The sequence below is a fragment of the Carya illinoinensis genome, chromosome 5 (assembly GCF_018687715.1).
Source record: "Carya illinoinensis cultivar Pawnee chromosome 5, C.illinoinensisPawnee_v1, whole genome shotgun sequence".
In the NCBI taxonomy this organism is placed as follows: domain Eukaryota; kingdom Viridiplantae; phylum Streptophyta; class Magnoliopsida; order Fagales; family Juglandaceae; genus Carya; species Carya illinoinensis.
Genome location: NC_056756.1, coordinates 40,306,072 through 40,321,492, shown reverse-complemented (window position 1 = coordinate 40,321,492; position 15,421 = coordinate 40,306,072). Strand labels below are relative to the sequence as shown.

At 35.2% G+C, this 15,421-nt stretch overlaps 3 protein-coding genes across 3 annotated transcripts in view; all 3 read left to right on the top strand.

Moving 5' to 3' along the window:
* The first annotated feature begins 356 nt into the window (after positions 1-356).
* LOC122310344 (protein FAR1-RELATED SEQUENCE 5-like) lies at positions 357-1,010 on the top strand. Its single transcript, XM_043124240.1, has one exon. The coding sequence runs from the start codon at positions 357-359 to the stop codon at positions 1,008-1,010; it is 654 nt and encodes a 217-aa protein (XP_042980174.1).
* Positions 1,011-1,064: 54 nt separating this feature from the next.
* On the top strand, positions 1,065-2,564 carry LOC122310343 (protein FAR1-RELATED SEQUENCE 5-like). Its single transcript, XM_043124239.1, has 3 exons — positions 1,065-1,392; positions 1,462-1,958; positions 2,097-2,564. Exons 1-3 carry the CDS (start codon positions 1,065-1,067, stop codon positions 2,562-2,564), a joined length of 1,293 nt encoding a protein of 430 aa, XP_042980173.1.
* A 7,330-nt stretch (positions 2,565-9,894) lies between these two features.
* Positions 9,895-15,421, top strand: part of LOC122311571 (origin of replication complex subunit 3) — a 30,048-nt gene continuing 24,521 nt past the window's right edge. The window contains exons 1-8 of the mRNA XM_043126161.1: positions 9,895-10,055; positions 10,382-10,600; positions 10,870-11,044; positions 11,941-12,110; positions 12,203-12,333; positions 13,215-13,488; positions 13,595-13,672; positions 15,309-15,376. Coding sequence (XP_042982095.1) covers positions 9,984-10,055; positions 10,382-10,600; positions 10,870-11,044; positions 11,941-12,110; positions 12,203-12,333; positions 13,215-13,488; positions 13,595-13,672; positions 15,309-15,376 — 1,187 coding nt within the window. The 5' untranslated portion in view covers positions 9,895-9,983. The remainder of the gene's footprint in view (positions 10,056-10,381; positions 10,601-10,869; positions 11,045-11,940; positions 12,111-12,202; positions 12,334-13,214; positions 13,489-13,594; positions 13,673-15,308; positions 15,377-15,421) is intronic.

The window sequence follows — 15,421 nt, the reverse complement described above, 5'->3', positions numbered from 1 at the left end:
TAACTATTAAAATACATTAAAACCATGCAGCTTATTTCTAACAAAGACAAAGAAGCTTGATTTACGTTATAGGAGAAAAAAAAAATCCTGCTTGATTTATACCTTTAAAAAAAATTACTTTAAAAAAAAATAAGAAGCTTGATTTATATTGCTTAGAGAGAAGAATTTTTTTGGGCATATATATTTAACATAATTTTTCTGCATGGGCATCATCGGCATGCTATTTTGTAGGGATCTTTTCTTTGTTGTATGGTATTTATAATTTCACATGTCAATAATATGAGGGCATATAAAATGATATGCTAATTCAATGGCCTTCGCGATACTAATTGTAGGTTCTCCAAGGCTGAGTTCATATGGCTTCCTTTGTACACTTGACGGATGATGAGTATGATGAAGTATTGGTTGATGATGGGCCTGATAATTATGATGGTATCGAAGAACCTAAGGAAGATGATGGTGTCGAGGAACCAATAGTTGGAATGACTTTTTCTAGTGAGGAAGAAGTCTGGTCTTATTATATGAGATATGCTAAACAAAAAGGGTTTGGGGTCCGTAGAAGGAATTCTAGACAAAGCGAAGATGGACAGGTTAGATGGTTTACATTGGTATGTGCGCGACAAGGCATAGCAAAGAGTCACGTTTCCAATATAATCAAGCCAAGACAAACAAAGAGGGTAGGGTGTAAAGCAAGAATTAATGCAGTTTTGAATGAAGATGACGGATACACCTTGTCTAATGTAATCTTGGATCACACACATTACTGCAGTCTAGGGAAAGCAAGACGCTTTAGATGCTTCAAGAAGGTAGATACTCGTGTGGCTAAGAGGCTTGAAATAAATGATGAAGCTGGAATACGTACGTCAAAAACTTTCCAGAGTGTAATTGTTGAAGCGGGGGGGTATGAGAATGTGCCATTTGGGCAAAAGGAATGTCAAAACTATATTGAGAAAGCACGACAACTTCGTCTCGGAGTTGGAGGCGTTGAAGCTTTAACTAACTACTTCTAGGAAATGCAGAAAAAAAATGCTGAATTTTTTTATGCGATCGATGTCGGCCCTGACATGAGGTTAAAGAATGTGTTTTGGGTAGACGCCCGAAGTAGAGCTGCGTATCAATCATTCGGGGATGCAATCACTTTTGATACCACATACTTGACCAACGCTTATAAAATGCCATTTGCGCCATTTGTGGGTGTGAACCATCATGGTCAGTCAATTCTATTCGGGTGTGGATTGATTTCCAATGAGGATGCAAATACTTTTGAGTGGTTGTTTGAGTCATGGTTGAAGTGTATGAATGACCAACCACCAAATGCAATCATTACAGACCAAGATAAGGCAATGAAACTTGCAATTGCCAGGGTGTTTCCATTGTCTAGGCATCGCTTCTGTTTGTGGCATATCATAAAGAAGCTTCCATAAAAATTTGGGTCACATTCTCGATATGACGAGATCAAAGATAGTCTACACAAATTTGTGTATGACTCATTAAGTGAGAATGAGTTTGAAGAACGATGGAGCGCTTTGCTTGAAACAAATGATCTTCGCGAGAATGCTTGGTTGAGATCGCTTTATGCTGATAGGCAGTATTGGGTGCCGGCGTACGTTAAAAATACATTTTGGGCCGGAACGTCAACCACACAACGTAGTGAGGGCATGAATGCATTTTTTGATGAATATGTTCACTCCCGGACCATATTGAAACAATTTGTGGATCAGTACGATTCAACCCTTAGCAGGAAGGCAGAGAATGAAGCAATTGCTGACTTTAATTCATTTAACACTGAGATTCCTTGCATATTTCACTATCCTATCGAGAATCAATTTCAAAAAATATATACAATTGCCAAGTTCAAGAAAGTCCAAGAAGAATTTCGAGGGTTTTTATATTTGACTACCTCGTATTTAGGTGGTGATGGGGCAAACTTTACGTACGTAGTCGGGGATGAGATCAAAGTGAGTGATGGATTCATTAAACGCGTAAACTATTTTGGTAGCGTATGTGGAGAAGATTCCCTTGATATTACATGCAGTTGCAAATTGTTTGAGTTTAGGGGAATATTATGTCGACATGCTCTTTGAATCCTGGCACAGTTAGACAAGAGTGAAGTTCCACCAAAGTACATTTTGGATCGGTGGAGGAAGGATATAAAGAGACAATATGAAAATGTAAAAAGTAGTTATGAGGCGACGAGCAACCCTGAGAAACAAAGGTTCAATCGGATCCAAAATTGCTTCTATAAACTGTGTTCAAATGCCGCAAAGACCGAGAGAAGCTGTGTGAAATTGATCGGTCAACTAGAACAGTTGAAGTTGGAGTGCCCCGATGACGATTCATATGAAGGTACTTCCATAGCTGGTCTTGTTACTCCCATTGATGGCACAACCAGCAAAGTTCTTAGTCCATTAGTTGTTTGGAGTAAAGGAAGACCCACAACTAAGAGAAGAACACACCCCGTTGAGAAGGCTATCAAGAAACCGAGTACTAGAAGGAGACTATCCACAACTGAAGTCCAAAATCCTTTGATTATTTTGTACACATATGTAGAATTCATTTTTTAGATACTAGTAGTTTTTTCATATAATTCAGTATTAGTTCTAGTTGAATTCATGTAATTCAGTTTTAGATTTTACCTAAATTGACTATATAATTGAAAGTTCCAGCTTGATTGTTTAGATAGGAAAAACTATCACCTTAGGCTTAAACTTAAGATATTGTATTCCATATTTGTTGATATGTATAGAAAAGTAGTCAATTATCAAGGGAAGATAGACAAAATTATAGTATGAGCGGCACACAGCATGAGGTTCCACAAACTCAGGTACTTATAAAAAGACTTAACTGATATTGCAGTTTTTGTTAAGTATTCTTTTATTTTGTTTATGTATAGAAAGCCCAAAATTAGAGGTGGCAATTTGTGACACGACCCGTTAACCCAACACGAACACGATACGATAAAAGCGGGTTTGAGTTTAGTCTTATCGGGTTCGGGTCAAAACGGGTTGACCTGTTAAGACACGATTGCTTAATGAGTCACTAACGGGTTAACCCATTTTGACCCGTTAAGCTTAAATTGATTTTTTTTTTCCTTTTTCAAGTTTTCAACCTTAAATTAAAATTCAATTGCAAATTTAAATGAAATGAATTTAAATTTACTAATATATGTAAAATAGTAAATTTTATTTAGATTGGTATGTGTATCATTTTATTTGGAATTGTAATATTAATATTTGCAATGTGTGTTTGACATATTTGGTACCCTTGGATGTAATGTAACAAGAATAGTTGGACTTGTGTAGGACCGTAGGTGTTCTAATTATGCACTACAGCACTATTAGTTTGTTATTTTGTTGGGACTTTAATTTTGATATATTTATTATTTGGATTGTAATTTGTAGTTGTAGTTAGTTTTATATTTTTTTTAGAGACATTGTGATTTTAATATTTATATAAAATTAATCAGGTTAAACGAGTTAATGGGTTGTGTTCGTGTCTATACGGGTTAAATGGATCATAACGTGTCGTGTCGTGTTAACCTTTTCTTAAAATCCATTAACGGGTCATAACGGGTCGTGCCGTGTCAACCCGTTATCTTAATGGGTCGTGTTAGGGTTTAGAATTTTGACATGAAACCCTTAACGGGTCGTGTTCTAGTTGACCCATTAACTGTAATACACATGTCTCGACACGACACGAACACGACCCGTTAACACGATTTGACACCCCTACCCAAAATAATGTTTGCTGATTTTTGCCAGCAATCCTGGCTACATGATCAAGAAAGCCAAGTTTGGACACATGCGCCGAATTTTTTTTGTACTCCCTCGACTGCTCGTCCACCTCCAGTGCAAGCGCAACCTGTGCAGATGAATGACTCGGATCAGGATGATTTACGACAGCCTAGATGGTGGCAGCCATGATGGTGTTGTAGTTATAGTGGTGTTGTCCAGGGTAGGGTGTCTTTTGATTATTTTTGTATTTTGGACAGTGGGCTGATGTTGCTGTATTTATAGTGGTAGGTTGGGTGTCTTTTGTGCTTTTTGTATTTTGCACAGTGGGAAGATGATGCTTGTTGTAAATGGTATGTGCTTTTTTGTATTTAGGAGGGGCTGTTGCTGTACTTACTAGCAGCTTTTGTATAAGAAATATGTATTGAAAATATGTATAAGTTCTCGAAAATACAATGGCCTCAACTGCCATTTTGGCTGAAAGAAAGCTGTTCAATATGAAAATTCCTTTTTTCTTCACAAGCTGAGTACCTATGAGTTGTTTATTTGCAATCTAATGGTGTATTTGTGGTTATTTCCAGCATATACTTATTTTTCTTACTTGGTTTGAAATAAGATGGGTGAGTTATATTGCAGGAAATTTGGGCATGGTGTTGTTTATATTTTGTTATCTAACAACTACTTCCAGGATATTATAGTTATATTGCAGCAAATTTGGGCATGGTGTTGTTTATATTTTGTTATCCAACAACTACTTCCAGGATATTGTATTTATACAAGCTGGAAAGTCCATGAGATTTATTTTGGGCATATCCAACAACTACTCTAGGATATTGATGTTATTTATTTTATTTCCAAAGCAACCTTTTGCTTGGTTGAACTTGCAGTAGTTGTTTATAACAGGGTTTAATAACTAAAAATGGACACTTGAATTCACAGGTGAGTCTTGAATTAGGACTAATAACAAACCACTTAATAATACAAATTTCATTTTCATTAATATCAACAAATACATATCGTTTTCACAAAATACAAAGACTTTCCACAATGATACAAAGATCCAGCAGTCAGAAACAAATTTCCAGCAACAAGCTGATTTCCCAGCTTCCACAAAATACAAAGATCTTCCACATACAAATAGACTTTTGTAGTTGCTTACTTCTACAACTATATTAACATTTCCCTTTGAACCAACCACAACTAGATATAAGCAACCCAACAAAGAAAAACCACGACAATGAAATTAGTATCACATAGGTGGCCTTCTCCATTTGCCTCTTGTGCTTCTCGGACTCTATTTGTAGTCGATGATTCAAGCTTTGGATATCCATTGATGCTTGGATCTTTTCAACTTCAACTTTTAATTTATTAATTGAGTGTTGTAATCGTTTGATAGTTTTTTGGCAATATGATGGTATTTCAGGGTCATACCAGCAGAAGTATCCACAAGACTTCCCAGACTGCAAAAAATCAATTACCACTTAAATTTTGACAAACAACACTATCAACAATAATGATATGTGAGGGCAAGAAGAGTAAATCTCACCATATAGTTTTGGCATCCAAAAAACCGCCGCCCCTCATTTTCCTCCATATGCGCAGTTCTTTGATAAGCTTTAATTCCATAGTAACAAATTGGGTACTCAACTATTGACTTTCCTGAGCTTGAGCAATTTTCACTACGTGACTCAGGCATTGCTGTCCATATACAAAGAAAACAATAAAAGTAGTTGTCGTAGCACATACACAGAAAAATTATTAACATTGTTCCCTTCCACAATATACTCCACTCATTCTTATTGTAAAACCAAGTATCTCACTATTCTTGTTATGAATTTGAACTTATGGGAACCTAAGGTGTGCAAATTGGACTTCTTTAAACTATGTTTCATAAAAACCACTTGACACTTATCAATATAAATCTTACAAACATATCAGAATTTTTCTTACCAAACGTTTTTGCAATAACTATAAAATGAAGGCGATTTGAACTCCAAAACAGAATTATTGAACAATATTTAGAGGCCATTTGAATTCCAAAAAAAACTTATTGAACAATATACGCATGGTCATTTGAACTCCAAAACAGAATTGTATTCACAATATGTAGAGGCCATTTGACCTCCAAAACAAAATTGTATTCACAATATTTAGAAGCCATTTGAACTCCAAAATAGAATTATTGAACAATATTTAGAGGCCATATGAACTCCAAACCACAAAAGTCTACACAATATTTAGAGGCCATTTCAACTCCACACATATTTAAATATTAGAGTTCCAAATAAACTGATCATGCCAAGCCAAAGATTAGAACTAAAAATGCCAAATCATCCTGTTTTCAGCAAGCACATAAACCGTAATCTTCCTTTACAAAGAACATGTAAAAGGTAAAATTACTCATTCTAGGTTAAACCTTGGTTTATTTTTTTTAAACCAAGTCCCCTGTCGCCTTATTCATTCAAGCTAACATACAACCAAGTACATAAAAATCTCACACAAAATACTACAACTAGGAAAAACTAACAGTCATTCAAGTTATCTAGACTAAGAAAAAATTAACCAACCGAACCCCCTAAGAAGCAAGTCGACAGCTTTGTTTTTTGGGGAAAAAAATTCTACACCAAGTCCCTTGTCGCCTTATTCATTCAAACTAACATACATTTTCTAAACCAAGTACATAGAAATCTTACACAAAATACTACAACTAGGAAAACCTAACAGTCAATCAAACTCATTCTAGACTAAAAAAAAATTAACAAACTCCCTAAGAAGCAAGTCGACAGCTTGTGTTTTGGGGAAAAAAATTCTGCAGTGAACGTCTATCACACTACCTGTGATGAGAATAGATTTAGCATCAATGGGGAGTACTAGAAGGAGGTTACCAGAAATAGAAATGAAGAGGGAACCGGCAAGGTATTTATTCCTGGAGGAGGAAAGAAGGTCTGCCGCCGCGATGGACGATGATGGGTCGAACCGGTAGCGACGGGAACCGATGCAAAATCGAGGTACTAATCTCGCTGAACCAGTGTTCAGAGACGGGATGGCACGGTGACGGCGCAGGGACGGCTGGGAGGAGACGACGACGATAGGGCTGCTGCTGGGTCTGGGTTTGAGTAGTGTTTTCACATTTCTCTTTTTCACGATGCCCTTCTTTCTGACCATTTTCCTTTTTTTTTTTTAATATTTTATGCCACGTGGCTTGCCACGTCAGGCGGTCAAAACCTGCGGTAACTCGGGAGCGGCACAGTAGCGCGACCCTTTAATTTCGGCTCTCTCTCCCGCCTCTTTCCTTCTCTTCTTCTTCCCTGTCTCTCCCGCGTCTCTAGCTCCTGTCTCTTCTATTTTTTTTCCTCTTCTTCTTCCTCTCCCGCGTCTCTTCCTTCTTTCTCTTCTTCTAGTTTTTTTTTCTCTTCTTTCTCTTTTCTTCCCTCTCTCTCTCTCTCCCGTGACTCTTCTTCTTCCCTTTTCACTTCCTTCTCTCCAGCACGGCACCGGGATAGCTTCTCTCCAGCATTGAGTTTCAACACCACGGTAAAATCTGAAACCCTAGTCTTGATTTTACTCTTGATTTTGTTGATTGGATTTGATTTTGTTGATATTGTTTGGGTTTGTTTGGTGACATTGTTCATGCCATGTATAGTTTTCATCTGGGTTCATTTTATCTTCTTCATTTTTGGGTCTTTGATGGTTCTTAGATAGGTCTCTCAGGCAACATTCGCATAGTAATAGCTGCCTCCAAGAAAGGAGTTTCTGAAATTCTGTTTTTTTAACCAAAAAGAAGCTGATCCGGAGATGGGAAACCTTGAAAAAAAAACTGCAACTTAAAATGTTCTGCATCTGATCGAATGGTGTAGAAAAAGATTGCAAAGATATGAAATTGTTTTCGACCCAGATCTTCAAAACTATATCCATGTACTGATTTTAGTGGGTGTCACTGAAACTTTTTGACAGTCTCAGCTACAAATGTCCAGTATTCATCTAAGAAAAGGTATTCATTTTCTTTAGGTGACAGAAATTGTGTAGCCCAAATCATTTTCTCGTTGAACAGCCCAGATCCACATTTCTACAAATGTTTTAGAAATTGTATTAGTGAACACGAAGTGTGCTGTGGAGAGACATCCACAGAGAACGTTAAATGGGCATATATATATTTTTTTATATTTTTTTATTAAGGAACTGAAATTATGCTGTGAGCATAATGCCAAAGTTCTATATTCTGTTGGTACAACTGCCAGACAAGCTGAGGAAAGAGGGCATACTCTTCTTAATGAGATACGCATCCTCATGGTTTGTCTACGGACATTTTAATTATATTTTGTATTTTCTCAAAATTATGTATTTTGATGACATGATATCCATTCTCTTGTGAGTTTTAGACGAGTCATGCCATGGCTCTCCCTTTCATACTTTCTTAATTGTTTAAAATATATGCATGTGTTTTCCCTTGTCTCTTAACAAAGGATATATCGATTTGGCAATAATCAAATTGCTGGGAATATGAATGGAAGGTAACCTGGACTTCAGTAATTGCTTTCACCTGCCAAACGAAATTTGTATTGCATTGATAACAAAAAGCAACTCTATTCTACCCGGTTGTAACATTTCATAGTTAGAGGTTGGGCTCATATTGTATTTTTTACATTTATGGTTTGGATTTCATTGAGAAAATGCTAATGGATTGTTTGATTAATTTACAGTAATGAGCAAGACTGCTTTGACAAACAAGAAAAAAGAGAGAAACAGAAGCATGGCTTTGTAGAGAAATACGAACTGAAGCATGACTTTGATAATTAGGGTGTGAATGCCGCTGCAGTAGATGCTTTTGGTGTGAATGCTGCTGTGTAACTAAATGTATCAAAATTATTAGATTTTTAGCATGTATCCTTGTATGTGATGCTTACTTTGTCATGTAGTTTTGGAAGAATTGTGATATTTACTATATGAGTCTTCGATCTATTTACTTAAGCAATATCGCTTATGGAAGAGTTATTGGAGATTATGAAAATAAAAATAAAAGTATTAAAAAAATAAAAATTAATTAAAGAAATATAAATAATAAAAAATAATAATAATTTATTATTATAGAGAATGTGATGGCCAATCTAATGTAGATTTCAAGTTTTGAGTGATTAGCTAAAAGTGAAAAAGTTAGATGTTCTTTAAATTTTGAAGAATAGGATGGCCAATCCAATGCCAATGATCTAAGAATACCTATTTTTCCCCCCTCTCTGAGTTTTGCTAATCACATTATTTGTAATATACCCATTATCCAGATTCAGCAATCCTTAGTGGCCTTTATCATTGGAATGATTTTCGACTAGGGTTTGGCTTAGGTCCTATTATTTTATAACTGGAAATCTCCTATTAAATAAACCGACGTCGTGTAGAGTTAGCCAAATCAATGTCGCATAGATATATTATTTTTTGGTGCAAGAATGCGAAAAGTTTGGATATACTGGCCACTAAACATATATATTTACTATTTTTCTTATATACTGGCCAAACTCATTTGGAATGGTTGGTTTGACATATATTCATAAAAATCATTTTTCTTTTCTGGTAAACTACTTGCTTGCATAGAGCAGAAAGAGTAGCAAAAACTTAAAATATTGGTAAATGTAAATCTCATTTGTTCTGCAGTACTTTTCACTCTTTTGTTGGTAAATTTCCATCTCATTTTCTCTCTCTATTCAAAATCTTTTCCTTGTTTTTCTTATATATAAGTTGATCTCCTAAGGGTTCTTCTATTTTTACTAGGCCATTATTTGGTTTTCTTGACACTTTGCTTGCTTTTTTTGCCGACTATATTCTGTAGCTTGTGTTTGCCATTATTTCTGTAGCTTGCTTGCTTGTGTTTTGTAGTTAGTTCTTACCAGTGTTTCAAATGAGTTTCGGTGGCAAGTGTATAGCAAAGATATGAGATATCCATTCGGTCAGAACGGTTAGCGTATAGAAAAAACAAAGAGATATGTACATAACATCTGTTTGACCAGCATAATTCTACATGACGTCGGTTTATTTAATAGGAGATTTCCTGTTATTTTTATAACATGACCCAAGCCGAACCCGCTTTTTGCCGGGTCGGGGTCCTTTGGGATAGCTACCTACGGGCCTACCGCACACCCTGTCTGATTCAACCCGAAACTGCCAATTTACGAATTTAACCCATTTTCTATTTCCCGCCAAATGAGCAGAGGTAACCCTAGCGCGTGCGAGAGAGAGAGAGAGAGAGACAGAGTCTCTCACTGAATGGCGATCGCTTCTGCTGCTGCGGAGTCACTAACTCAAGGCACTCCGGAAACCACCGAAAATGATCTCCAGGTATGCACTCTCTGATCTAAGTTCTTGTTTTCTGTCTCTGTTTGTTTACCGGGAAAAGGAATGTAAGGAAAGGAATGGGAGATACTAAAAAAAAAATTGTTTCTGTCAAGAAAGAATACCCTGCATGAATCAAATTAAATCAATGAGATAAAATTGTGTTCCCATTTCAATGAAAATGATATTTTCCTCGCGTTTCCTATTCATCCAAACGGACTAAACCAGAAATCTCAAATCTTTTTTTATTTTATTTTTTTAATCTCACTTATCCCATGCAAATGCAGCACTAATCCAGTTTCCTTCAAATGCATGAATATTTTCTGTTGCAGCCATTCTTTGTTTTCCACAAAGCATCGTCCCGAAAATCTGATAAAAAACCAACTGGAACTGGGAAAACCCGAAGGCGGATTGATCTATCTCCATCATCACCTAATAAGACAGAGAAATCAGAACCTGATAAAGCTGGAGAACGGGATGAGCATTGCAACGAGCACTTGCGTACTGAAGCTTTTGAGCTTGTTTGGTCAAAAATCAACTCGACCATCAAGGTTTATTTCGCTGTTTTATATCTCCTGTATTTAATCTTCATTTTAGAGTGTTTTAGAAGATGGGATCGAGGACATTAGAAAAGAACACTGGTTTTGAAAATTGAAGAATTATAGTTCAGTGTGCTTTGATATTCCATATTATTTGGGTTTGTTGGGTTGGTCTGTAGTCATCATTAAGCATGGAGCAACATAGATGTAAGGTGTCAAACTTTCATTTATTTTCCTTCATTTTTTCAGTGATCAAATAGAATATTGATCAATTTTTGCAGGATATTTTGAGGGGTATCAATACTAGTGTATTTAACGAAATACATCACTGGGTTTTGGAGTCCTTCAATGCTACACAGTCATTGGGAACACCTGGTTTCACCGAATCAACTCGGTCTTTTCCCATTGTAACTGATGCAACTTCAAAACTACTGTTCACTGGGATGGTTCTGACTGGTAAGTTATTGTCTATTCCAATGTTTCACAGTAAAGTAAGGTGGGTGAAAATAGTCGTACATATCAGTATATACTAGTGATCTGCCCTACTTTTGGATGTATTTTAATTAGATGATTGACTGACGGGAACTCATACTTGCATTCTGATTTAAACTTGCATTTGCATTCATTTTATGGTTTGAACTAAACCGGACTGCTATATATATATTTTTAATTTTTATATTATATATAAAAAATAAAATATTTTTTTATATAAAAATTTTATATTATATTATATGCTAAATTGCTAATTAATATAATATAAAATTTTAATCTTATTATTCATATATATTAATCTTATAACATAAAATCAATCTCATATATTTTAATATAACATTTATCTATCAAAAAAAAATATTTTAATATAACATTTGATTTAATATAAAATTAACCTTATAATTTTTAATATAACATTTGATATAGCATATAAATTATAATCTTATACCATAAATTAATATAATATGAAATTTTAATCTTAAACATGAACATTAATTTTAAGTTATTAATATAAATTTACTTTTGAGGAGAACAAGCATTAGAGGAACCGGCTCTCAAGTGACAAGTCTCAACTTATGTAGTGCCACGTGTAAATGGTAAACCGGAAAAATCGGATAGGACCAGACTGAAACTGGAAAGTCAAAAGTTCCGGTCTTGATGATGAATCGATTTGTATTGGTTCTTAAATTTTCAAAACTGGTGAATATCCGTTCGGTTACAAAATTTGTCCAAAACTAGACTGAACCGGACTTGTTACACCCCTAGAATATTTTTTGATCTTCTCTGCCCTGTTGTCTTGCTATGCTGCTAACGTTTCCTAGATCCTCTGTCTAATATGTAGATTGATCATTGATTGGCAGGGAATATGGAGTTTGTTGATGATCTACTAACATTTGAAGACCTTGGCCTTTTTTTGAGATCTAATGGATGTCATGTGGCTAACCTGTCATCCCTGGACTTCTCAGCCAAGAGTGGGATTGGTGGCTGCCTCAGGGGTTTATTGAGACAGTTCTTAAAGGCTACTTTATATGTAAGTACTTAAAATATACATTTCTTTAATTAGAGTTTAGTTTTTAATTGAATTAGTATTTAAAATTCATGTTGAAATGCTGATTTAAGCAGGAAGCTGATATATCCATCTTGGCATCATGGTATAGAGAACAAGAAAACCATAATACCCCAGTGGTTGTGATTATAGATGATATGGAAAGATGTTGTGGGTCTGTATTATCTGACTTCATACTTATGTTGAGGTATTCTATCGCATCTTGCCACCACTCGAAATGCTTATATTTGTGTGTGTGCACGTGTTCATGCACATAGTTATACATGTATATATCCATAAATGTATGCACTTACGTGTTTGCATATTTATACATTTGTTTGTGCATACATAAATTCTTTCTGTGTACATTTGTGTATATGCATATATCTAGAGACACATAAATATGTATTCCTATAAATTACAAATATATGTCTTTATACATCTATATTATGTACACATGTTTGTGAGTACTATGGCTTAGTCTAATAAGTTCAGAAAGTATGTTCATGTGCTCATCTTTGTTTTGTGCACCAGATTATGCTTTGGGTTTTAGATAAGGTGGCTAACAATCTCAGTAGCTGTGCTTGATCAAAAGTTGGTAAATGTAATTTCGTTTTTGGAAGATGTTTAATTGCAAGCCCTTATGGATTGTGAAATTTTCACCATGGAAATGATGTTCCAGCAAGCTATTTAGATAGAAATTGCTACACTTAGTTCTGATAAGCATTTGATATTTCAAATAATGCAAAATAGATTCATTATGCAGTACAAGTTAGTTTGCTCCTTGATCAATGGCACAGAAGTTGTGCTACCTGTAAATTATTTAGAGTGAACACTTGGCTTATTTATAGTAGTGCTATCTGCTTTCTAGCAGACTGTGCTAACTATAAAGCCAATCTAAGAGCTTGGATAAATTGACCGTTTTGGAAACTCATCCTTATTTTGAAATTTATTATTTTCTCCTTGATGATCTTGGTGTAGTCATGCATTTCTACGCCTAGTTTATTTGACTAATGTGAAACTCCAGACACATACTATGCCATTTATTTTGCAATAACTGCTTGCAACTTGCTTCTTTACGTCTATCAGTGAATGGGTTGTAAAGATTCCAATCATTTTATTAATGGGAATTGCCACAACACTGGATGCTCCAAGAAACCTTCTTCCATCAAATGTGCTGCAGCACTTGTGCCCCTCTAAGTTCATATTGGGATCACCAGCTGAGAGAATGGATGCAGTTGTTGAGGCAGTCCTTGTAAAACAGTGTTCTGGGTTTAGTGTCGGTCACAAGGTGGCTGTTTTTTTGAAAAACTACTTCTTAAACCAGGATGGAACACTAACATCTTTTATTAGAGCTTTGAAGGTTGGTACTGCATGTCGGTTATTGTAGTTTTCACTGTCTCTTGCCTTAATGAACTATCAGCATGACTAGCTCTTGCTGATTTCATGTTTTAAAAAGCATTTTTCAGATAGCATGTGCCCAGCATTTCTCCATGGAGCCTCTGAGCTTCATACTTGGTGGCTTGCTTGTTGAAGAAAAACAAAAGGTTAAATTTCTTCATCCTCTAGTAACACTCAAAATTTTCCTTTGTTTAAACATGTTACTTAATCATCTTATATTTTAGTTCAATACTTCTTCATAATAAACCCTAATAATTGCTCACTGTCTAATTGTACATGTTGCTTTTGTTTATAGGCATATATTAACACACTGGCATTACTTTTAGGCCTTACTATCTGCTCTTGATTATCTAAAGACTTCGGCATATATTATCAGCTTGGTCTGCTTGCAGGAGGCCAATGTGCGTTCATTTGATTTGGGGACAATTGCCCCCTATCCAATTTCAGAAAACCAGTGATGTGACTAAAAATTGTACCAGATTACTAGTTTGATATTTTACTTCCCATAGGTGGAAAACTTCCTTTTGATTTATCTATTTAGGGCTTAGATTCTTTCCTGCCAGTCAATTTTTTGTTAGTAATTTGATGTTTGGAAGTACGGCTTAAATTACCTTTAAAATAAGAGAATTGCTTAGTCTAAAGAGATAATTACAAGAAGGAAATTTGCAAACAGATTCTATTGTGGTTACATCACATCTACTTTTCAATATAAAGAGCTTTATAGTCAAGACATATCATATTGCGTCATGTCAGTTTGCATATTATTTTTGAAAATTTTCTTTGTAAAATTAGCATTTCCTTTAAATAATATGCATGCATGACTACCGACATATTTAATCAAGTGGTAATTCTTTTTTGTTTTAGGGTGAGACTTTGGGAACCTGTGATTGGACTATTGTTCTTGTACAGATTGAAGTAATGCTGGATAACCTGCCTCAGTTGGGATATTTTTAGATGATAAAGCAAAATTATTTATAGTTGGGAGTTGTCTTCACTTTCTCTCCGATGATTAAGCAAAAAGTGGTCCTTTTTTTCCTGTTAAATTAAAACAGAAATCAGGCAAGAGTAGAAGGTTAATACAATCGTTTACTTATAAAAAAAGAAGATTAAATAAAAATTTTGTTAACCTTTGATACATTTACTTTGTGTCTTAGACAGGTTCTTTAGCCTAATGTCCCCATTTAATTCCCCTTTTTTCCAACCCCAAAAGGAAAAAAATGCCTGTCCCAAAATTTATATCAGGGTGTTAATGTTGACTATGGATTTCAATTTGAAACAGTAATTTATATATGAAAACAAATATTGATTGTATTACAATCAGCTGGCCTGCTGAAGATTTTTGCTGGGATACTGGATCTGCCCCTTTGCTTGTCATATATATGCAATGTATGCATGGTCACCTATGTTCAGGCACAAAACAGGATGCTACCTCGATTTTTCCCTGTTTTTTCCCTGTTTTCCTACTTTGAAAATTCTTAAAGCAAATGTGATATGATTAGATTTGCTTCTTTTTTCTGGGAAAGGCCATGTTATTTCCCCGAGAATTTTAGTGCTTGCACATTTTACACTTGTGAGTGCGAGCGAGCTGTCTCGCATGTTGAAATTTTTGGTGGGGGAAACAATAACAACACAGAAAAATGAAACTCCCAATGGAAAATCATTTGATATTTCTAATGCTTATGATTTTTGAAATAACCTACACCCTTGATGAGATATTAAGATTGGACTCTCATTGATTTTTGTTTACATCTAAACATTGTTTGGAAATGGAATGGGTTTCAGGGTGAGAAAAATGGTTTACAGCCAGAGTTAGTATTGAAGTATACTTCTCAGCTTCCGTCTTATGCAAGGTAAGTAGATTATTTTCTGATTATATACTATCTGCTTTTATCTGA